Source organism: Dufourea novaeangliae, unplaced genomic scaffold (genome assembly GCF_001272555.1).
Source record: "Dufourea novaeangliae isolate 0120121106 unplaced genomic scaffold, ASM127255v1 scaffold6, whole genome shotgun sequence".
NCBI classification, from domain to species: domain Eukaryota; kingdom Metazoa; phylum Arthropoda; class Insecta; order Hymenoptera; family Halictidae; genus Dufourea; species Dufourea novaeangliae.
In genome coordinates, this window is record NW_015373900.1 from 220,142 (window position 1) to 244,779 (window position 24,638).

At 45.1% G+C, this 24,638-nt stretch overlaps 1 protein-coding gene across 1 annotated transcript in view; it reads right to left on the minus strand.

Annotated features, from left to right (window-relative positions):
• Positions 1-24,638, minus strand: part of LOC107193530 (putative mediator of RNA polymerase II transcription subunit 26) — a 47,842-nt gene that overhangs the window by 17,080 nt on the left and 6,124 nt on the right. The window contains exons 2-3 of the mRNA XM_015582996.1: positions 5,786-5,926; positions 2,269-2,395 (exon numbers count right to left, since the gene is read on the minus strand). Of these exons, the coding sequence (XP_015438482.1) occupies positions 2,269-2,395; positions 5,786-5,926 (268 nt within the window). The remainder of the gene's footprint in view (positions 1-2,268; positions 2,396-5,785; positions 5,927-24,638) is intronic.

Below are 24,638 nucleotides of genomic sequence, written 5' to 3' on the forward strand. Positions count from 1 at the left end.
GGGGGGGGGGCAAGAAAAGAGGTGGTAGACGATTTTCGTTTCAACTTTCTAGCGTAAATTCGTGATATGTACGTACATATGTACAATATATTCGATGCTTGCCACACGAGACGCACGAGGTAGTGGTTTTTCGCTCGCAGGAAAAAGCTTCTTTTAATTAAAGCTTGCACCACGAATCCGTCATTGGCTGGGTCGTTTAATTTGGAGGAGGATTCTTTTAAATAAACTGCGTCATCCACGAAGCCTCGGAATCTAGGCGGATTATGGTCACTTCTATTTCATTCCGTTTGGTTCGCTGCAGCTCCTGAACGCGGATGAAACGCCTTCCGAATTATACGGAGAATCGACAGAAGGAAATTATGGATCCCTTTAACGAAGAAGAAGAAGGTTCTTGTATTATACCCTTTAGTCGGCTGGAATTTCGAGAATTTGCGGGAGTTTGAAAGTTTCAACGAGCGGACTCGCGCGAAGGTGGTTACCCGCAACTTCTTTCGCAATTAAATATTCAGTAGATGATATTATAATGTGTTTGATTATTTCATGACTTTCCTGTTTCTATAATATTAAACTTCGTGAACTGTAAACTCAGTTTTCACAGTTTAGAAATTAGCGGAGATAGAACAATTAAGAACTAGAGCGACGATATGGCAACAGTGGGAATGAAATGGTTAAGAACGACACCAGAAACCAGGTGGTTAGTCAAAACAGACGTCAATATTTTGCTCAAGTTACTACGTGTGTAATTTGTTATCAAATTAAATCGTCTCTTATATATCTACAATTCGACGAACAAATCATATCTTAAGCACTCTCTAAAACCTAACATTCGGAGAACATATTTCCAAGAAAATGTTACAGGTTCGGTCATACCAGGACCAAGCCAAAAGGAACTGCGTGGATGTTGCCGTAAACGGACCGGGATGTATCATTTCCCACTCGAGCCAGGACCATCGAGAGTTCGATGGGACCATTTTGTTCACGGGAATCTTTATTGAATTCGATATTCCTCGACGCAGTCGTTCGATATCCTTTTACGAGACATTCGGTCTTTCTGGAAATTACGTGGATTCCTGCGTCCCTCTCCCTTCGATGCGTATCTCGCCACGGAGAGAACGAGGATCTCGTCGAAACGCGAGATACATACCGTCGAGGTTTTTCCGTTCTCTCTCTCTCTCTCTCTCTCTCCCTTTGGGTGGTTCCAAGCGGCTCGAACGATATTGATATTCACGGTGCCCGGGTACCAAAAGGGCTCTCTCTCCTGGGCCGGAGAATTCCTCTTTATTCCCCCATCACCGTCTGTCCCCGGTCCCCCTGGCCCCGTCCAGGTATTTCCTTCGACGTCCGTGCTCGTTCCGGCCACAACCGCGGGGGATCGAACTTTCACTTTCGAACGCAATATACCGGCTGCTGGCACAAAGCGAGCCGGGACTACGGTGAATTGGATTAACGGACTTTATCATTGCTCGTTTTATAGGCTATCCTAGATGGAACGGTGTACACACGGAGCGGTCGAATGATTGCCGAGCGTAATTGTGGGACGTCGCGGCGTGGTCGGGGAGAGAAGAGAATTCGTTTTGGGAAGGCATGTTCGTTCGCAAATTAAACCAGAAATAATCGTAAGAACCATTCTTAACGAGGTTTAGCATAGTGATAGAGCTTGGAATTCTGAAGCCAATGATATTTGTTTTAGCCGAATATGGCCATTAGTTTATGAAATATTAAATGTTCAATGCCGAGGAGCCTTCGAACACTCATCGAGGTTATACTGTAACAGTATATGTACAACACATACCTGTAGCAGTCTCATAATTTTGAAATAATGATCCAAGGGTTTGACCGTTAAAGGGTTAGTATTTGTTAGACTGTATTTGTTTTAGACTTTCCGAAATTTCGTAATGGTTCGTAACATTTACTGTATATGTATGTATTCGGTAAGTGTTAGTATAGTAGATACTTGTGAGCTGAAGCGTAGTTGCAATTCCGGACTAGTAATCGAAAAAATCTCACGAACCGCTTATCTTGATCCTTCCTAGGTGGTATCCTTGTGAAAATGAAACCAATAAGATAGATACGTCTATTGTGCATCGAGCCCTAACCAATCTCTTTCTACCGCTGGAAAGTGAAGTTTGGAACCCATAGACACAGTTTCGAAGGCACAGAGAGAGAGAGAGCTTCGAGCGCAGAGACAGTCTCGAATTCAAAGTTTCGATAATCGCAGCAATGACAGAAAATTGCGTGGTAACGGAAAATTGATCAAGATCGACTTACTCAGCGTGGCGTTGTTGGCACGCGACTGGTCGGTCTGCGATCTGAGCAATCGCAACCGATTCAGCTTGCTCTGTTGTTGGTCCAGCCTGTGCCTCAATCTGGCGAGCTTGTCCTGCTGTGCTGGCTCCTGGAACAAGTAAACAAGAGAGGGGCTGTGTGAATAACGGGGCGAAACGCAACGACGACGGAATACCGTGGGGCTCTCGTGCAAAGTGAATACAAGTCTAACGAGGAGGAGGAGGAGGAGGATGATGAGAACGGGACAAAAAGGACCGTGGCTGTAGAATATTTCAAGCGGGAGCGTCCAACTAAAAGAGAGGCCGTTTGTCCCCGCACTATGACATTACGTTCGAAAACGAGGCTTTGGGCTCCTCCCGCCGTTACCCCTTTATCTTTTTAACAAAGCGACCCCCGCACGAAACGAGCCATCTCTTCCCCGTCTCAGAAACGAGCTTCTTGTTTCGGAAGTGGTTGCCGACGCACACCGTTAAACGACCGGCCATGACGGAGTAGAAAACAGGAAACAATCGCGTTACTTTTTCGAAACAGGATTCTGGATTATACATATATGTACAAGAATAGACTGCGCATCTCTCTGAAAACGGGCGTCTTAAGTTTAGAAAGAGTTAAAATCTAATAAGTGGTAGGGAGTGAGGTTCTGGAGTCTGGGTTTTGAGTAGTTGACTTAGCTATATTAGAAAGAGAAAGCAAGTTCTCCGAAAGCAACCTGTCTCTTTCTAAAGTTGGGAAGCCGACCCAGGCTGACGCGAAGTCTATACATTCTACATATATTATGTCTATGAAAAGGATTCGTTATGAATCGTGATAATAGCCGAGAATGCTCCCTAACCGTCGAGAGACTCTAGAGGACGGCTAACTTGCTCGATTAGTTCCTCGAAATCGGAGGGGGATGGGTGACAGCTTTCAGCTTCCGTGGAGGTAATGCGGTAATCCGGAACGTTCGAAATTACCCGACAGGCCTTTCAACGACGACAAAATAAGATCCTCCTGACGACTTCGTGGTGCACATTGTCGGCCCCCTGGGTAAAAAGTCCCCACGACTGCGTTCGGCTAAGCCGCTGGCAGCCGGAACGAAGAGCGGATGGTAAGATCAGCCGAGGATCCGAATGAAAGTTTCCATCTTGGCAGGCGCGGTAAAGTATCGAGTTCATCGGCGAGGATTACGGCATTCAGGGTCCTCTGGAAATCCTGCTCGAGTGTGCTTTGGTCATTGGATCCCCCTATTACTTTCGAGACATTCACGAAATGAAGACCTTCTTCGGTGGCCTGAATCATACACGCGTGTCTGAAGCCATGGATACGCGGTTCTTCTGGTCACTGGGTGATGGACCTATGGTCTCTTTTATCGGGGTGACCGATGATGGAAAAACGGGCGTCGAAATGGCCTGGTGCTTTGGAGTCGGAAGGAAAATCGTATCGTTGGAAGAGGTTTCGCGAAGTGGAATCGCGGTACGAGTTATGGGTTCACTTTATACCGTTGATGTTGAAGAACTATGTAGTTGGAGAATACAGAGGTCTTGCTGCTGGAGATCGGTGGCCAGAAATGGGAGCGAACGGGACATTGGAACGTTGCGCGGTAACTCTTGGAGGAGTTTCTCCAAACGTTCTGGCAATTGTGTTATAATTAATTAACAGGTCCTTTTACTAGAATGGCGACGGTTGCAAAAAACAAAAATGTACCAGAATGCTCCCTGAGCTTCCGTTCTGATTGCCATTTGTCGCGTCTTCGTCGATGAATGCGCACACTAACGAACCATAAAACGTACTTTCTTGACTGATGGACGAATACTTGGTCGTCGTTTGATCAGACATACGCATACAGTAAAATTGAATCTAACAAGCTTCTTCAAGACACTTCATTTGAATCCCATCATCCCCCGTTTTCTCTTCCCTGGACGGAACGATCCGTTAAACACACGGGGCTAATGCGATCAGCCTGTCTCGTATCAAGGAGCCAGGCAGATATATATGTATACATATGTGCAACCAGTCTCGTTTAATCTCGTTAATATCGTAGAAGAAGAGACACTTCGCTCGTTAATCCGCCGGTCCTCGACACATTCTGTCAAGAGCTAAGCGTACACGGGACAAGAAGCGGAGCTCTCACGTCATCTTCGGGAAGAATCTAGCCCGGTCGGCGCGTTACGCGCTCAACTAGGCTCGTAAAAGGGTGTAGGGAGTAAGAGAGAGAGAGAGAGAGAGAGAGAGAGAGAGAGAGAGTCGAGTGGACTGTACGATTAAAATCGCATTTAATCCGAACAGCCCCCTCTCGGCAATTCTCTAACGAATTCATCGAGGGCTTTTGCCGTAGGTCTCCCGCGATCATCGAGGAACAAAGGGAATAAATTAGAGGATCAGCATGATCCTTGAGAAGACACGACTTGATAGACATGATCGCGGTAAATGGAATTTAAAATGGTCGAGGGTGACGATCGTTCGCGAAAACACATTTTGAAGTAATCTATTTACAACTCATTAAAAGACGGCGATAGTTACGAAGCTCAAGACCCGGCCGGTTGTCAGTGGGATAAACAGATTTAGTTCAGCAGAGCAACGGTGCATCAGCAGTCGGCCACAAGGGGATTGTATTCGGAGCAACGAGTGTTCGGGTGTCGTGCTCATAATTCTCGATTAGAACTTAAATACGCGTCCCCTGCCCTAAATATTCATTGCCCGCTTGAGCTCCAGGCAGCGATTACGCTTCATTACGAGTCGCTATAAATTCCGCAAAAGCTGCGGGCGCTCGAGTAGGGGCTCTCGATTTTCGCGCTCGCGTCCTCCCGCGGTCACGTGGACACAAGAATCACACTAAATTGCCTCCGCACAGTACGGTATTTTTCCAATCCAGCTAAATTTAATTAAAAAAAAAAAGTTGATACATGTATGATACATGTACATATATTCCTGTATATACATATTCCTGTTTATATGAAATCTTAAGAACTCAAGAATCATTAATGTTCGGTGAACAACAATGCAGTATCGTTCCGGTGTGTATCTGTTATCCAACATGTTCTCGAACCTCCAAGGGTCACCTACAATTCTACCAAACCGTCCGAATCATTCCCCCGGAATGATATCATGTGCAATCAGCAGCCCATAACCGTTTCATCCCGCAGCGGTTCAAACCTTTACGGCCCTTCCGGTTCCCCTCATTACCAGTGTGCATCCCATTCGGTACGACACTTTAGCACCATTACGGGACGTTCTGGACGCGCGTTCATCGAAACGTACCGAATTCGAAGGAGATAACACAAGGGTCAAGGAGAGGAGGCGCGATTTCGAACGGGGAACGAGGAAAAGACGCGTCTGGAATCGCGACGGAAACGATGATAGTCACCGGGCCCGGATGGGCGGACGCATCAGGAACAAGACCAAACGATAGAGAGGGGATATTACGGGAGCTTTGTCGAGCAATTTCCAGAACGATTTCCGCGTTTCGAGCAAGGTCGAGAGAAAGATCGAAGGGGGGATTGTGTGGTTCTCCACCTCTCACCTGTGCGCCTCGAAGCACGGCCAGACGGGCTTCTCTCTGCTCCAGGAGGCGCCTCTGTTGGGCAATTTCCCGCTGTTGCCTGGCCGCCATGCTTTCAAGCTCGCTGAGCACCAGCACAGCACCACCCCCGCCCACTGGTAACTGAAACAGAATTAAGAGCACGTCAGTAATAGACCGGTTACCTGTACATATACATATATGTACACAGGGAATACTGCTGATTTAGAGACCATTTGGCCGCTCGAAGAAGCTTCGATTCTTATTAGGGGGGATCGATTTTTTCAATATCAATGAATTTTTTTCGACGCTACTCAACGTCACCTTATTATAGGACCTTGAATTCGTCCTTTTTATCAGTTACAACGAAGGACTGAAAAAAATTCATTGACTTTGAAAAAACTCTAGTTTGCCTTGATATCTCCGAAAGTATGAAATATAGAAGAGTTAAATTGAATCCGTCTGATAAGTTCCTTCAAATGTAATGTAATTCATTTAAAACGTTTGTTCGATGCAACCAATAATAAAGACATACACTGCGCACAATTAACCTGAATACCAGTCATTTATACCATTTTTAAGGATTATTTATAGCCTTTGTGACTCCAAGAGAAAGGTATTCAGCTGTTCGACTACTGGAATTATTTTCTTTCTCTATCATTTTTCGGTTCTATAGCTTTTCCCGGCCGTTCGGACGGGAGTTTCGAAGCGATCCTGTGTCGAAAGAATGGGGTATCCGGGGGCTAGCCGAAAGTTAAGGGATTTGTGGTCGATCGCGTGGTTGTCGGATAAGTTTACAAACGTTCCTCTGAAAGAAGCTTTCTCGATCTTTCATCGCTCCCGCGCACGGAGTATGTTAGATGAACTCTCTCTCTCTCTCTCTCTCTCTCTTTCCAGGTTTTATATGTATATCATTCAGCCAGACCCTGTTCAAAACGCGGCAACGGAATCGAAACCTCTCACGTTGGACTCATCTCGTCTCCAACGATATACAGGCCCCGAACGATAATCGCGATTACACAACGAAACAACGGCGTGTATATACGTAGATACCCTTACTGGTCGATGTCGCGGGAGGTAGACTGTTCGAAATGTCAGCCTGCCATTTCGCAACAAGAAGAGTCGGAAAGACAGCGTTGATGTTCGAAGCATTGTGGATTACGCGATTTTGCGATCTTCATCGCAGTTGAAATAAATGGAAAAACGGAAGGGGGGCCTATTATATGGTGGGGGAAGGAGGTATAACGCTGTAGAAAAAGGTAAACAGCAAGAGGAACAGAGGTAGGTCCCCGCTCGGCGCTCAGCGGTTCTTTTTGCTTGACCTCGTGCACCATCTGGAGAGGACCGGCCCCCGCCGATACCAAGTAGAATCCCAAGGCCGACCTGGCCCTTCGAATTCCACAGCGACAAGGACTCTCGGTGGTAAGCTTCGTATACACGTCAACGAAAACCCGCCTTGAGACGACAACGAGGAGTGCTACCGGCGAATCTCACCGCGCCGTGTCTTTCTCTTCGTTCGCGTTCCTTTGTCCCGGAAACTCTCATCTTCGAGCGGAATTTTCACGACCCAAGTGTTCTGAATTCAATGTATGTATGTACGTTCTTCCTGGATCACGTGGTCCAGTTTCATGTTCGAGGAGCAGATTTCATCCGTTGTTCGCTCCATTCATCATACCGGTAGTTCTCGAAGAAGTAACGAATATCATATTCACGAAGATCGATTCGATTGCGAAAACCGTGCATCGTAATCTTGTCTACGAGACTAACGGACGAGAGTAGGAAACGTATGATCGTAACGGTTCCAGGGATTAGCCGCGGCTGGTTTTCCTTTAATTGGTATCATCTGGAACATATCCGGCTACCCAACATGGTGCAACGAGCGGGACACCTCTTCTGTCTAGCGCGTTCTTTGTTTCCGAGGCAACACGACGAACGCGACCGGGGGTCTTCGAGCAAAAGGATCGAGGGGAGAGAGCACCGAAGTTTCATTGAGACCTATTAAACTTTTACTGCGACCGTTTCAACCGCTCCGTTTGCCCCCGCGAATGGGGTGGGGGTTGAGGGGCTGCAATTTCGTAATTAAACGCTCCCCGGTACCGGCGATCGGAGGAATTGGATTCAGCAATGCAGCCCCCGGACTCCATTAAAATTTCAATCTCTCCCACGCGTTCTTTCGAACAAATAGCGCGCTCCCGTTCGACGGCTAATAAAATGTGGTAGTGATAAAGACTGATTTATACTGTACATATATGTATACATATATGTATATATAAACCCTTATCCATCCCTCCCTCATGTGCTATCGAACGATTCCGCGCAGACAAAGACTGCACTTGCAGTGATCGCTACAAACACAGGATTCTTATGTTTGCAAATAGACTTATTTCCTTTTTTAAGAAATCAGGAGGGGCTATGATGCTTCAGTTAATAAATATTTATCCTCGTCCTTGGGCACCTTTTGCTACTTGTAACACGCTTTGACTATTACCTCACCAAAAAAGTGGGAGATACGCAGTACCTACATTGGAAGGAGATTCAAGTATTTAAGTACCATTACGAAATTTTGTTCGGAAGATTAATATCGCGGTACAATCTGAAACAAGACCAACAGCCTCTATCAACTATACACATAATATTTTTGACGATTTATGACTTAGAAAAAAGAATCGTAATAAAGTGTATCTGGTAACGTACGGCTTTTTTCACTGTGGCGGTCAACGTGTTAATTAAGATACTGGAACAATGGTTTCGTGTCTGTTGCGAATTAACACGAGTAGGCAACAAGACGAATCGAATGGATTGTGTGTGATTCGGACGCGATAAACATCCAAAGTGTAAATTTGTCTTCGTTCATTTGCTGCATCGATCATCCAACATATTCCGTCGTCTATCCTCGCCAGATTTCCGTAACACAGAATCAAAGTCGTATCACAGATCGAAAACATAAAACTCGAGTAACCCGTGTAAAAGGTTCCCCAAGGCGGGAGGCGATAAAATAAACCAGGGGTTGAATAAATAACCGAGAGCCGGGTGTGCAAGACCACGAGAGGAGAGGGTTTCATCGAGCCCACAAATTTCCTCGGCGTTTCAACGCGACCGACCAGCGCAGAAAACGCTGCACCGTGTGCTTCTCTTGCTGAACCTTCGTGCCTCGTAAATATACATACCTACGTACAGGGCATAGGGGATGCAAGCGTGCTGGTTCCGAAGGAAACGATCGGTGTAGAGGTAGAGACACATTCAATCTCGGCTACTCGACCGTGGACACTCTTCCACTCGCGTGAATTATGATTCGTGGAAGCGCAGGATGCGGCTCCTTTGGAGCTCTGATTGTTCCTTATCGGGGCTGGAGGTGTACAGGGACCCGTAAGAGTCGCTTTGCCGTTGGATAAACGTGAGAATCCAGCCGCGATTCTTCCAAGTCAGGGCCAATAGATCGAACACGTTTAACGCTTATCCTCTGCATTGCATTTTCTTTTCCTTCGTTTTGCAGTTCAAGCTGACTTTAACAATGAAAATTCACACAAGATTGTGCAAAGGATTTCTACAGTTCCTAGAAAAGGAAAAGAAACTAGGAAGTGAATCGACTTTGTTGCTCTTAAGAACCCCTATCCATCCCTCATTTTACCAACTTAATTTGTCCCTCGGTGTCAAATAAACACATCGGAAAAAAATGCATACACTGCTTGGCATGGCTATAAAACCATCCTAAAATTTTCAATTTTTATGCATTGTGGTTAAAATAAAAACGAACCAATTGTTTTTCCAAGGAATATAATCTGTCCGTTCATGGAAACACATTATATCTCAACACGATTTCAGACACGGCATACTTGGTTCGTTTCTATGTTAACTACAATACATGTATAAGAACTGAAAATTTTAGGGTAGTTTTACGGTTTTCACCCAGTGTACAATCAAGAGGTACATAGTTAAATTTGCAAATCCTTTGAAATAAGAGTCACGGAGTCACCGATACATTTATCTACATATGAGGAAATAATATCATTTCTTAGGAGAAAAATCTGTTAAATTCAAGCGAAGGGGCGGATGAGTGTTACATGTTTTTTTATTCTCACTGCTAGAATCCTATCCTTGGAAAAAGCCTCGAAATTTCCGCTTTGTCTCGACGATTCTATGTTAAATCCTTCAAACTCCACGATCCTCCTTTTTTCTTTCCCAGCGGCGATAATGAGAAAAAATGTTGCTCGCAGCGTAAGAAAGAACGGCAGAGTTCGCTGCCTACTGCGTTTCCACGCTTCGGACTTACATCAAATCTTCCTACCAACCTTGCGAAGGGAAAAGAAGGGACTTTCGTTGCAAAAAACTCGCGCACGCTTGGAATGAAAAATGTGTCTTACTCTTTTTTTTTCCCGTTCACGCATCGTTCGCCAGAAGATTCCGCGTGGCAACACGCGCTCCATTTCTTCCGGTTCTATGCGCCCATTTCTTCCGGTTCTATGCGCCCGTTTCTTCATCCTCCCTCTACCCAAGGAGATTTGCGCGTTAAATCTCTTCGAGCTCGTTACGCTTCGCGACGAATAATTTCTCGAACGGAAAGATCGTGTTTTTATACAGCAGAGAAGCCATTCCTCCGTGGTTTTTTTTCGAGTTTCGATGATCTCCTGATGTTGTTTCGTGAGATTGGGACGGGGGGGGGGGGGGGCAAGAGAAGCACATTTCCGTGGATGTCGCCGCTCCTGCAAAATTAGTCCAAGGTGTATTCTCCACTGGGTATATAGCCCCCGTTCGCTGACTGTCCGCTGTAACTGGAATATCGCCTGCATATACCGTATACCGGGTGAGTCAATATGAACTGCTTTTAAAATGACTCGTCACTTATTGGTTGAATCGAAAAACATTTTAATAAACGATGTAGCATTTTATGGAATGCTTATTGGTCGGAGACAATTTGATTCTTTTATATTTTATTTCATTTTGAGATATCAAGATGACCTTGAGTTTTTTCAATGTCAATGCATCCTTTCTTTAGTATCACGTCGTTGTCAATAGAAGGACGAATTCAACGACTTATAGCATGATGGTATAAGAAAAAGATGCATTGCATCCATTTCAAGCGTCTCTTAAAATGCTATATAATTTCTTAAAACGGTTCCTGATACAACTAATAGGTAATGAGTTATTTTAAATAGTGGTTCTTATTGACTTACCCTGTATAGTCTATTGAGACACGATAGAGTTTCGTGTGAATTCATCCGTTACACACCGTCGTCAGACAATGTAATAAGGGAAGCGCGACGATTTTGGAAGAGAGCCAGACACGGTAATTCCAGCGGTGATAATTAAGGAAAATCGTCGACGAAGGGACCTGGGGAGGGAGGGAGGGAGGCAGGGGAGGAGGCAGTTTCTCAGGGAAACGCATAAATACCGAGCGAATTTAATCGAAATAATCCTTGCGGGGCAATCCAGATTCCCGTGGGCCAGTCATACAATGTTATCCAGCGACAGTTTAAGTGCCCGTAACTATTATTTAGTCGACAGAACTATCCGATGTAGTACGGGTAAACTATGACGGTCTCCCCACCCCATGCGCCTACTTGTCGTCCTACTTGTTCCTCCGTTTTATCGTCGAATAGCTAATGAAGTCGAGAGCCTCTCAGCCCGCGTCTTCGAAGTTCCGTAGGCTGGCCAGAGTAAAGCGTGTTCGAACTCCTGGGAGATATCGAACAAGTTCCGTGAAACCATGCACCGAAAATATATCTACAGATCGATACTCTTTTGATACGAAGTAATACAAAGTATCCGACATTTTCATCTTACTTAGTCCAGACTTCTGTATTCTATAGTATGTAAGTAGACTGCTAACTTATATAAAGTGTTTTCGAATGGCATATATTAAACTATCGATAGAAAAATATAGACATTAGGATGATGATCATAACTCTTAATTAGGATGAGTTTGTGAAAAAAAGTCGACAATTAAAATGAATGGCGGCATTTTGAGAGGTGACCATCGATTTCTTCATGTGTTTTTTAGAGGTTTAAAAAAAATAGAAAAAAAGACAGATTTTTGCTATGGCCAAACTCATACTAATGAACAATCCTCTTGACTTTTTGTTTTCTTTCAAATAGTACATAGATACCATGATACGACTTGAACAGCGCCCAAGGCCAATAGAGTACTTAATCCCTCGAAAACGCGTTATCAGCGTGTACACACGTCACGAACGTGTACGTAGAAACATTCTAGCGACGAGGAGGCGTCGTCGCGCGTTCTCGTCCAAATTTTCGTCGACGCGAGGGAGAAACACACCAGGTAATATAAAGAGGGGGGGGGGGTCTTACCTCGTTCCCGAGCTTAGCGTTCACGTTGCATTCCGACACCCTGGCATCCGCCACCGATTTCTCCTTCACCGAGAGGAGTTTCATCCGTCTCCTCGATCGGCCGTGACGGAGCTTCACCGTCACGGTCTTCGACTTGTTGAAGCTCTCCGCCGGATATACGCACGCCAGCATCGTGCCCGTCGACGGTTTCGCGATTATTTTGTGTTCTTTTGCGTCCACGATTCAATTGATCACGAGAACAATCTTTTTTACCGACACCGATTCGTCCACCGTGTCGCCGCGTTTCCGTCGCGGTTCCATCGGCGAACAACTCGTTTAATCACGTGTGGGGGATTAATTAAGAACACGATGAGAACGACGCACTTTTCCTGACTCTCTCCGATGTTATTTTCTCTCTTCACCCTCTCCCCTCGTTTTTCCACCGTTAATTGCTGGTTTTCGTGCCACAGTTTCCGTTTATTCGGTTCTATTCAGTGGTCCCAGGTCGTGGGAAGACGCAAACGTAGCTTCCCTAAAATAGGGGAAGATTTTGCGTTAATTTAACACGTATGTGTCCAGGTATTATCAACGGAACCGAGTCTCTGGAAATCGAAGAGTATGTACGGGAACATGGACGGACGAGTGGTCGAGGAGAACGATGATATAATTAACGATTCGTGTCGCGAGTGCAGTAATGCTCATCGTCGGCGGTGAGAATCGGCCCGTCTCTCCATTTTATTCTGTTCCATTACGGCTACGTCAATTAAAATGCAACTCAACTCGTCCTGATTCTTTGTCATCGTTCGAGTATTGTGCGGCGTAACTGATCCCTCCCTACTTTGTTACCTGCATGTACCATTGTAATTGTACGTTCTGTGAACGATAGAGCTACGGTAGCCATGCTGCTTCCATGTTATAACAATTAGGACAGGTAGAATTATCGGTACGAGCTCACAAGAAGGTGCACTACAACGGTGCTTATTTAATATAATAAAAAAACAATTTGTTTTGTATTTTTTCATGAGGCATGGAAGGAACGAGAGGCTCTATAGTGAACAGTAACGCCACTCTTGTTAATTATAAGAAGATTAACAAGAAATGTCCCAGCTCATATAGACGTTTCTTTACCTCAAGTAATCGAACATTTTGAAATCTATATGTATATTCTGTTCAAGTAGATGTAAATAAATGAAGAAATTTTCATCAAATTTACGGATCCACCCACAGACTTCTATATTACAACTAGACTGCCAACTCCCCAAAATTCGCTTATATAAAATGTCCTCGACAAGCATGTATCAAAGTGTCTCATTGATGTTTGTTTCTAACGAGCGGGCCAAAGCTGAATTTCCACTCGGAGTGGCCTCTTAAACGACGACGATGGAGAGAATAACGCGGTTGGAACACACTGGAGAGGATTAGAGTTGTCCCCAATGAGAAATTTACGTTCGTGAAAAAAAGGACCCGGAAACGAAGCGTGATTCGGCAAAGTTCCCTCCCTCTCCCATCTCGACGTTTGCTCGACGACGGCGAGGCAACGCTTTCATTCGTGGGCGAAACGACGACGCTCGAAAGTGGCCGTTTCTGCTCGCGTCTGCTCGCCCGGCCGCGTGTTTCCGCCTTAATTTCGGGGGAATACCGTTTCTGAATGCAATCTTCCGACCAAGGATTTGGTGACCTTATCCTCGGTTCAAACGACGCTCATCATCATCGCGTGGCCGAGATTAACGTTAATGGTCCAGGTTCTTCTCCGGGAAATTAACAAGGTGAAGGGGGTGCAGGCGACCGTTTACGATTCCGTGACTCTGGGAGTTTTCGCTTTAACTCGGATAATTGGTTTTCCCGTTTCCGCGCGTGCACAACGCTCGAACCTTTGAACTTATCGATTACGAGCCATCGGGAGCGAATCCGTGGGTTTCCCATGAATTTTTGAGAACGTCGTTATACGACTAGTAATTACTTCCTCCACCAGAGGTAGGTAAAAACGTGGACATTTGGCCGAAGTACATCTATTAAGGCGGATGTTGAATAACCGTAACAACATTTCCTTTGTAGAACAATCGTTTTTCTATTATACTAACAGTGGTTGTGTAAAAACGACGACGACGACGACGACGGGACCGTGTCTCGAACTTCAGTTTCCCGCGGCTGGTCACGTGGAAACGTTAATCCTTTCAGTCAGCGATTTTTCTTTTGGAAGTTAACACACATCGTCACGCTGTGAATGATTTTTCGCGACCACTGCACGGTATCGTCGAACTTTTTCGAAAATGGACGACGGGACAATGTCAGTTTTCGAAGGGTTGCTTCGGTGGGGGCGCGTAGTCACCGTTTATTAAACGAGTGTATCCGAAATCAATAGAGGGGCGCGGTGTGTGGTCGTCGAGGTACAACGGAAACGACGCGACGGGGAATCGGGAACGATTAAGCGGGCGTGAAAGGGAGGGGACTATCGGTCCTGACTTCTGTGCTCCTCTAAAAATAAGCGTCGAATGATCGAGGACCGCCCACGCGAAAGCGTGTGGTCTCGTGTCTTGATCCCCTTCCGTCGCGACCTAGAAACACGAGGGTGCTCCACGATCGTCTACTCTCGAATTTACCTTGAAATTTCTGGCTGTACAGGGGGAACCGCGAGAATTCACGGAGAAAACGGTGCGTGGAAAAAGTGCTCGATGACTCGAGGGAGAAATACCGCGGTGTGCACGGTGGGGATCTTTGACGTAGGAGGTGTTCCTTCTTGATCTACTTGGATCTATCGATGAAATTCGTGACATTATCAATAAATAATATAACGATAATATAATTCAGGCCATTGGTGGAAGAAGTACGCCAAAAGTACTATTTTGAGAAAATCAACTTCGAAATTTTCATTAGAGTATTACTTATGTAATGAAAAGTAATGCAATTAAAACCAATTCCGAAAACAGACGTCATGATTTCTAGGTAATATTTGTGTGTTAATTTTGTTGTGTGGATACACAACCAATTTTTCCATGAATGAGGTAAAATCGTAAAAAAGTCGTCTTGTTTTGTTTATTTAATTAAATATAGGTAATTATTTGCCAAGTTTACGATTTTTTTGTGTATTGTATAAATGAGAAATACGCCAAATTAAATAGAAAAATAAACAAATATTCAATTTCTTTAAGGAAGCCTTAGTCTATAAGTTGAAATGTATAATGTGTCTTTTTCCATCAATGGCCTCAATTGTAGATACAATATAATTGCACGAAAAATTCATTATTATTAAATCCTAACGGCAGATATACTGACGGAGAGGAAATGGATACCTCAAAGAAAAATTCATATTTCACGTTGGAATAACGGAAGATGGTAGATAAAACACGACGAGTGGAACACAAAGAGTGAATGCCGACAGACTTTAGCACAATAAAGTTCATATCGACGAGCTTCCCACGAGACTATCCGAAAGGGTTTCTTCAGCATCAGACAGATCCATCTGTACCGGATTTAGGACGCGTATAACAAAGCTCGAGCTTCAACGGAAAACGTCTTCTCCACGAGGAACCTGTAACCGTCCACGTGGATTTTGGCTCGGAAACGATTCGTTCGAGGAACGAAATGGAGCGCGAATCTGTCGGAACTTTTCGAGCCACCACCACCTCCTCCTCCTCCTGCTCGACTCCCTGTCCTACACACATCCAAGTCAATCACGGTCCGTTAAACTCGCCGCAAAACGTTTTCGTCTTCCGATATATATCCCCCGCAGTTCGCAATCCACGCCTCCGCGGTCTAAATAGCTCGATCGAGCGTAACCCCCCATCCCTCGCACACATTGTCGCGTTTCCGCGGAATACACGTTCACGAAATTCCGGGACGTACCTTGAATATTCAACTGCGGCGTGTGTTCCTGTCTTTGTGATAACGTAGACGAAGTCGTTTGACCAGGTCGAACGACGTTTCGAAACTGTTAATGGGTTCATAACGTCCAAGGTAAATAAGTAGGTAGGGGTTTGTTGAAATCTAATTTTTCAATTCTCGAAATTCGAATCCAAAACTTTGTAAGATGTTAAAACTGTCGAACCTCTCGAATCTTCAAGTGCTAATTTTGTTGTGTAAGAGGAATATTTTGTTTTAACAACTGAAGTGTTGACAAAATTTTTGTATAAAGCTTCTTATTGACCATAGAAACACAAAACACAATATATTCACTTGTCCATTGTTCTGGCACTGGCACTCGATTCGATCAAGATTTTAGCAGTTAATAGTTGTCGACACAAAATCACATGGACAGGTATTTCTAACGATGGAAACGTTCTTGGGAAATTCTATTAACCGAACGGTGTTTCTTCCACAAACCACTGTCGCCGCCCGCAAAATTGAACATTCTATATTCTATGTGGTTCTCTGCGTCGTCGGATATAGTGGGCAGGTGGGCACACGATTCATCGTGAACACGACGCGTGGCTCGCCGCGATAGAGATGATAATTCGACGATGATATTGTGTCCGGGTCGGTTTGCGAACAATCAAACGCCATATGAAAGCGACGTGATCGGGACGCGGCTAGCATTCTCGATATACGGTTTCCCAGGCATTTTTACAATGGCCGGCGAGGCGCGACTAAAAAGCTGTGACCACCGTGATATGAAAACTGTCTGTGTTCCATCGTCGAAATATACGATGATTACGGGCCGACGAAAAATGACCGAGTATTTTAATTCAGGAGGTTCTCTTGTCCGGGCGTTCAGGCCACTTTAATTCGCGCAATGGAGCCTACGCCATTATACAGGGTGAGACACTAAAAATTACTCTCTATAATAACTCTTTACCTATTGGTTGTATCAAAAACCATTTTAACGAATTATGTAATATTTTAAGGGACGCATCGGGTGGATACAATTTGAATTTTTTTATTTCTTATTTTTTTTTTAGAGAGAACTATGAAGATTACCTTGAGTTTTTCCAAGGTCAATACATCGCTTTTTCAATACCACACTGTTGCTAATAGAAGGACGAATTCAACGCTACCTATAGCAAAAGCTCATGATGACACCACGGTGGATAGGAACGTGAAAATCTGGTTGAACGAAAAGGAAGGGTTTCGATGGGCCAACAGATTTCACTAGTGTTAGGTGTTATACGACTGTCAATGTTTGGGAGTCTTATTGTTAATGTAAATACACCTTTGACTGAGTATATTTTTGAGCAGGAATCATGGACGAATAAACAGATCACTGTTCGGAAACGATCGAGTACTGAAAGCGATCACGAAATCGCCGTCAAGGTGCCTTCCCGAGTCGTATCATTTATATGTATACGGATAAACTGGAGACTCCAATTGTCTTGCCTTCTAGGATTCCTGTTTCCTCTTGAATCGATTCGCCCGTAACCACAACGAAAACGACTCTAATTGGACTGTCTACGGGCGAAGTGCACTCGAAACCGGCCCAGAACGTCTATCCATTCCCGACCCGGCTACCGCATGGCAATTATCGAACGGTATATAGGTACTGGAATTATTACGAGGTCTCCGTGAAATGTAAATCAGCCTGAAATCCACGAGGTTCGTGCTCATCGGCGACGTCAACGCGTTAATCGTCGCGTCGATACATCTCCCTATTTACTGTCAAATACGACATCATCGACGCTATTTCTCAACTCCGGCTATAAATAAACAACAAATCCATGAAAAGAAAGCTACGAATTAATTTGTACACCTAATATTTTGAGAAATTCCTGTGTGTAATACTATACTCGATTTCAATTCCCTAGAACGACTGTCTACTCGTTTCGTACAGCTGAAACTTATACACGCTTGGTGGTCGTTGGATCGGTAGAAATACTCGCGGGAAATTAGAGTATACACTTACACGACTACAACTTTTGTTCGGGACGGTTTTCGTTCATTTTCATTATCGATCGCGTCCGACTTCTGTGAATCTGATTAATTCTTGAATGAATCCCCAAAGAATCGTGAAGAAGGGAGAGAAACCGTGGTTGGAATCACACGAGAATTCCGTGGAATTTCCGTGAAATTCGAGACAAATGGAAACGCTCTAAATATACCGAAAAAGGAGATACTATCCAACGGTTTCGCTTTGACATCTAAACAATCAATCCAATCGAACAATCATTCCGATACACATCTCTATGTATTCCAAAGGAAATTCTGTTTCGCTTGTAAAATTGAAATTCCCCTGTGTGTATTCAACCAACAAAAAAAATCAACGAGACTATTTGTTCTTTGTCTATATACTACATTGACAATTCTTTTCACCTGTAAAAAATTGCAATTTTCCTGTATATGTTAGAAAACGAACGAAAAGCGTATATAGCACAACTTCTCACTTTTTATTCGATAGCCGAAACTCTTGATCCATCGAGGTCGCGCCCCCGTGTCTCTCTGACGCGGTAATCTCGATATTGCCCGTGAACGATCCCGAAGGGCTTCGTTTTCACTCCATCGGCCAGGACCTCCCTCAACCTTTCACTCGTGTGGCTGCTTACGGCAAGAAGAGTAGAAGAGCACGGTCGATGATGAATGCGCGCAGGTGGACAGGGATCGATGATACGACGATTTTTCACATATTGTCCGGAAGTGCTCGTCTTCCCGAAAACCGTGAGCGGTTAACAGTCGTCGAACAGATTTAAATTCATAACTGCTGCGGGGGCCGGAGATTAAGGAGGTCGTTCAATTTCTGCGCCTCTTTTTTTCGCCTCCAGGCTTCGTCAGAGAGATAGAGATAGATAGATAGAGAGAGAGAGAGAGAGAGAGAGAGAGAGAGAGAGAGAGAGAGAACGATTTCGCGACTAGGAAACGTCTCAGAGGAATTATCGAGATCACGGAAGAACGTGCAGAGGGTGAGTGCCACGGGGTATGAATTTTTAATGGCGTTTGCGGGTAAACGCGATGGCGCACACTGGTTTAGATATAATTCACGGCAAGCTATAAATTGATCGTAGGTCTATAAATCGCCGTTCGAGTAAGCGAGTAACAGGTAGCCTTCGATTCCTCCTCTTCTCATTATTCCTTCTACTCTCTCTCCCTCTCATTCGCGAAGAACGCTTCTCGACTTTCGTTGCGGTCGCGTAATCCTCGCCGGCTGTCCCGAGACAGGACTAACCGATTAACGAAACACGACTCTACGCCGATTTTCGACTTCCTGGATGAAACAGGAGACGGGGAATAGAGTGAATGTGCTCGATCTTGTCCGACGGTCATCGTCGAACAAATTTTTCTTTCGATGGATCGGCGGATGTCAGACATTTGGATCAACCGCAACTTAATTTCGAAATGCAGAAGAGATCGACGACTCATAGGTACCATAAACACGACAAAGGCAAACGTATTGTTGTCATTATCAACGAAATACTGCCGAGTTACTTGCAATCGCGTTCGCACGGAATTAACCGTGGACGACTCACAGCTGCGCAGCATTGTCCGACCGACAACGGCGCGAGGTTCTCTTTTAATAGAAGGGAAAAGTCGGTGTGCCTAGGCTCGAGACAGAGAGCAGATTCTACGAAGACGGGCCAGGAGGAATGTTGGGGTTCAAAGTGTCACCGATTGTGCCCGAGACGTAAAGGAGAGGTGAAAAAAGAGGACGAGACGCGTTAGAAGGTGGTGATGTGCTCCATCTCGAGAGAGAGAGAGAGGAAGAGAGAAAGAAAAAGAGAAAGGCCGTGGACAATGCCACGGGGGCGAGACACGCGGCCTTTGTTTGTAAAACGATCGAGGTTTCGCGTCGTCCTAAGTCCGCTCCGCCTCTTTTTCTCTTGCGCGACTTGATCAGGAAGAACCACGCAGTGCGCTGGGTAAGTACGTATATGTATGTACGAGTCTGGTTCGCGGTTCAACGTTGCTCTCCATTGGAGACGCACATGGATAACGACTACGAGCGATCTCTCTTCTGTGTTTCGAATTTTAATAGCGGGATTTGATAGAGACGAGTCGCGAACAGGCTCGGTCGTTAGTAGCACTGTTCAAGAAATTTTCATTTCTGTTTTCTACCTCATAACCGTTAACCCATTAACGCCCAGATCCTTAAATCGTTACTTCAGAATTATGAGACTGGTATACATATGTATATGTATGTTGTATATCCTGTTATTTTGAGGTCGAAAATGTTGATGTTGCACATGTGCTGGGACAAAACGATTAACAGATTCGCATTCAGATCCGCATAAAGATCCATCATTAACGTCTAATAACGGTTATGAGGTAGGAAAAAGTTAATATTTCTTGAACAGTGTAATTAGACTGATAGGGTTCTGCGAGACAGAATAAGGAATACTTTATTATTTCGAACGATAAACGAAGAGATCCGAAATCTAACGAGGTTTCCGTTCCAGACCGAAATTTATCTCCTCCGTCGTCTGTTTCTGTGTTTTCAAGATGAAGAATACGGGACTGCTAGAAACGGCGGATGAAACCGGCGATGAATCGCCGCGAAGTCAGTCGGGAAGAAACAGAGATACTACCGCGATACAGGGAAAGTTTGACGGGTTCCATTATTTACGATATTTTAAGGGCATGGTTGTAATGACCGTTCTACGTTTCCGTGAAAGACAAATAGGTTATATATTATTATTATCGTGCTACTGTTATTCGAGAGGAGCAAGAAGCTTCCTTCCGCCGTACAATCGAAGGGAATAAAAAAACGTTCCATCGAGAGACAAGACGCGTTCGCGTTACGAAACAACCGAAGAAGTCGTCTCGAAGAGCATTTTTCATCGACGGAGCCGTATATATTCTTGCGATCGGGAATGAAATAAGGTGGATTCGTGTCGGCCGGAGGGAAATACGTGCGCCAGCAAGGAAAGCACGCACTTGCATGCCCGCGGATACATTTTTCAGGGTATGCGTTAAGCGTATTTACCAGGTACACGTTCTCCTTCGTCTTTCTTCCGTTTTGCTTTCGTTAACGGAACGGTTTCTTCGATACTTTTTGCACAGGCGCGAACGAACCCCGAGCGTAACGTACGCGACGTACAGTGACTCACACGTTCGTTCATAGACTTTTGAAACAACAAATAGATGTGAAAACTTTTATCAAATTATTATTTATACACGTGGTTCATAATCTTATATCTATTACCACTTCGATTTACGTGACTGTTATTATTCGTAGCGAAAAACGGTTCACTGGTAGTAGGTAGAATCGAAATCGATTGGTTTCAGGAGGGGCACATTTTGATGTCAATGGATTTACTGTATTATTTCTCTAGCTCCAACAATCACGATTTTCGTTGGAATGACGATCACGAGGGCGAATTGTCTAGGGACGAACAGCAAAAAGGTGGTCGAAAGCGTGGCTTAAACCTCGTCAGAAGGCGCGACACGATCGATATTCGTTCGCGGAGAACGTTCGGCGGATTTTCCGTGGAACCGTCGACGCGATACAAAGCGGCTGCCCGACACGAGAGCGTATTTCTATCCTCCTCTCCCTCACACTTGGTAATAATCGCGGGGCAGCGGGGAGACTGATTGTTCGGTGACGAGAACGTCGATCGACTGCTCCTCGGTAAATAACGAACCGAGGCGCGCGTCCGATGTGCACGCAACAACGCAACGGGAGCCGAACCGGCAGCGAAATTGAGTTTCAGCTCGGTTGACGTTCTCTTCCGAGCCTTTCTTCCTTCCTCCCTTCTTCACAGCAACGACGTTTAGGAAACGAAGCTGTCCGACGTGTTCCCCCTTCGAACGTAACGCGCGGATCAATGACGGCTGCGTTCGAAAGTTTCGACGTCGATCAGCAGACTATGTAGTACATACACAGTTGGGTTGGTTATACCGTTATGCGATAATACGAAGCAATATTCGGAGTGTAAGGCGTTTGAAATGTTTCGAAAATCGAGGAAATCCGCGTGACCAACGGACAGGGAACCTAAAGATCGACTGGAGATCGTGGCGTGCATCGAGTCTTACGACTGGATACACACGATCGTCGAGGTGACGTCCGTTGCATAAATATAGTGACTTCCCGAAAGGCTGTTACATTATTCTATTAGGATACTTGTTTTTTTTCATGAATATAATTTTGCTACTGTGATTCAACTGTTCAATAGTACATAATTCCTTGGCTGTTGGTCGCTGAATCTACTAACCCGATTAATTAACAGCCGGTAAGGAATGTGTTAATTAACGAAGTAGGAAAAATAGGTTCAATATGGGATACTTCCAATGAGGCTTATAAGGTAATATAAAAGGATAAAATAAGAAAATGGAGAGATAGGAAAAGGATAAAAATAAAAAAAATGCCAACCGGTGGCCGTGACATATCATTTTCAAAAATTTGGTACATGCGTACCTACTTCCGGTCCGTGTGTCCCCATGCCAAATAATACAGTGTATATGTACGTATACACATGCATACATACAGTTCCACGATATCGTAGAATCGTATATTGTTCCGTGACTGACGCAAATTCAAACTCCGCCCGAGTACATACACACACACACACACACACACACACAGTGTACAGTAATGCCACGGGTCATCAAAAATTTAGGTCGCCATGGAAGCACAGACCATGAATTTCACTCTGATTGGTAGCCGTTTTCCTGAAATTTTTTGAACGATCCACCGAATAAAAGCACGACGAAAAAAACCCCCATACGATTCAGCGTCTTTCAATAAAAATTAATCAAAGTAATCGCCGCGTCTGGACCATGTCGTGGACAGAGAGCCGTGGATTTTCGACGATCAAATGATTCTCTCTCTGGTTCAACTAAACGGCTTAATGGGGAACATACGGGGCCAGACTCTTCGTTACAGAGGCGAAAATATCGCTTCCAGTTTTTCATCGACTCTTATTTGGACTAGATTCGACGACCTCGGCCACGATATTCTAAATTCGAGAGGATCCAGCTACATATGTGTCAGTGTTTATTGCAGAACGACGCGTATTCCGCTCGGGGACGACACGATTCGTGTGGGAGGATGCCGGACAGATCGGTGGTAACCGAACGGAGCCATACGGGAGTTTCGATTAACGACCAACGATATACATGTACAGGCCTGCAGAACCGACGAACGTATGCGTGTATACCGTTACTGAAATCTAGAGTGTGCTATTCGACAAGGTAACGTTGCCTTGGTATACATACACGACTCGAATCGCGAGACATTTCTCAAATGGCAGCGCACCGTGTCTCCCTCCGGTAAACTTCTCCGAGAGGGTAAAGTCGATGCTGCTGCCACAGGGAGAAAAGAATCGAACGATCGGATCGGTGGATTCAAGCCGTTCGTCTCCACGTCGATCAATCGAACTGCCTACGAATTTCCTTGCCCGTTTTTCATACATTCCACACGTCGACTCTCCGATGATCGCTAACAGACAGTTGCAGGATCGTTCTTCGGATCGAGAGTTTCCGATTCGAGTATGACAGTCCGATGGAGGTTGCATCCAGGCGCAAAAAATTACGAGGTAACCGTCCAAAAAATCTCCCGGAGGCACGACTGGAGGCAGGCAATATGGAGAGAGAGAGAGAGGGTCCATGTGCGCGTGGCTGGTCGTTGACAAATGGACGTGGGAAAGCGTGTCGTTGGAGGGAGGGAAACGGAAAGTCCGTGGAGGGATTCTCCGTTGGACAGGGTGACAGGGTGCAAGCTGACTCGTAACTTTTCGAGACAGTTACGCAAATTGCTCTCGCGACAGTGCGCGCGCCTACGTCGAGAGGGACACACCGAACGGTGCTCTGGCGATTTATGGAAATTCGAGAGAATCCTCTCGCCGTGAGTCGCGTCCAGCCACCCCCAGCGACGTCGATTTTGACACGATGCGTTGACGGACGTTCAGACGATTCGTCGATCGAGTGTACAGTAGTAGTGCTGTAGAATCGCTTCGATACGAGAACGTTTTTCGAAATTATCCTGCAGAATACTATCTACGCACAAAATTCAGTTTTTCTTTTCGAACGGAAATAAAATATTTCATAAGGTAATGATCAGATGTGACTGACGGAAAGCAAGTAGACTTTAGCAAGCTCTATCGCTGTGCTAAACCTCATTAGAAAGTCGGCGAACACTCATCGATGATTTAGTATACGTTGGCCGTCCCCGAGGCGCTTGACTTGTCACCGACAAAATGCACGGAAGACTCCGAAAGCCTGCTGTTTTCACAAAGTCACTACTGCTCGGGAAAACACTGTATTTTACTGTTCGATAAACACACGAAGTTTTAGTCGCGCGCCGCGACCGAGGAATAATGGAAATGCCTGAAAATCCTATTCACGGGCTTTTAAAACGCGACCGTTCCGCGCAGTCGAAACCTCTTAACGGATCTCTCCATCAACCGGCCCCGTATTCAAAGTTCACTCCACTACCTCCCTCCAGCCCCCAGTGAAAGAATTGTCCGCGGAACGAACGAGATTTTCAGCCCGCGAACTAGTAGTATATCCTCGTTGTTACGGGTTCCGTGTGCATTTGGTTTAATTATCGCGGTCGGCGTTGATTAAAAATTCGCCCCGGAATCCCGGGCAGCGAGTTCGGCAATTGGATCTAATTAGATTTTATTGTTACACACCACGCGCCACGCGTCATAGTTGTCATAGTTGTGTCCAGGTGTACACAACTATATTATGACAAACAATAGTCGATGAACCA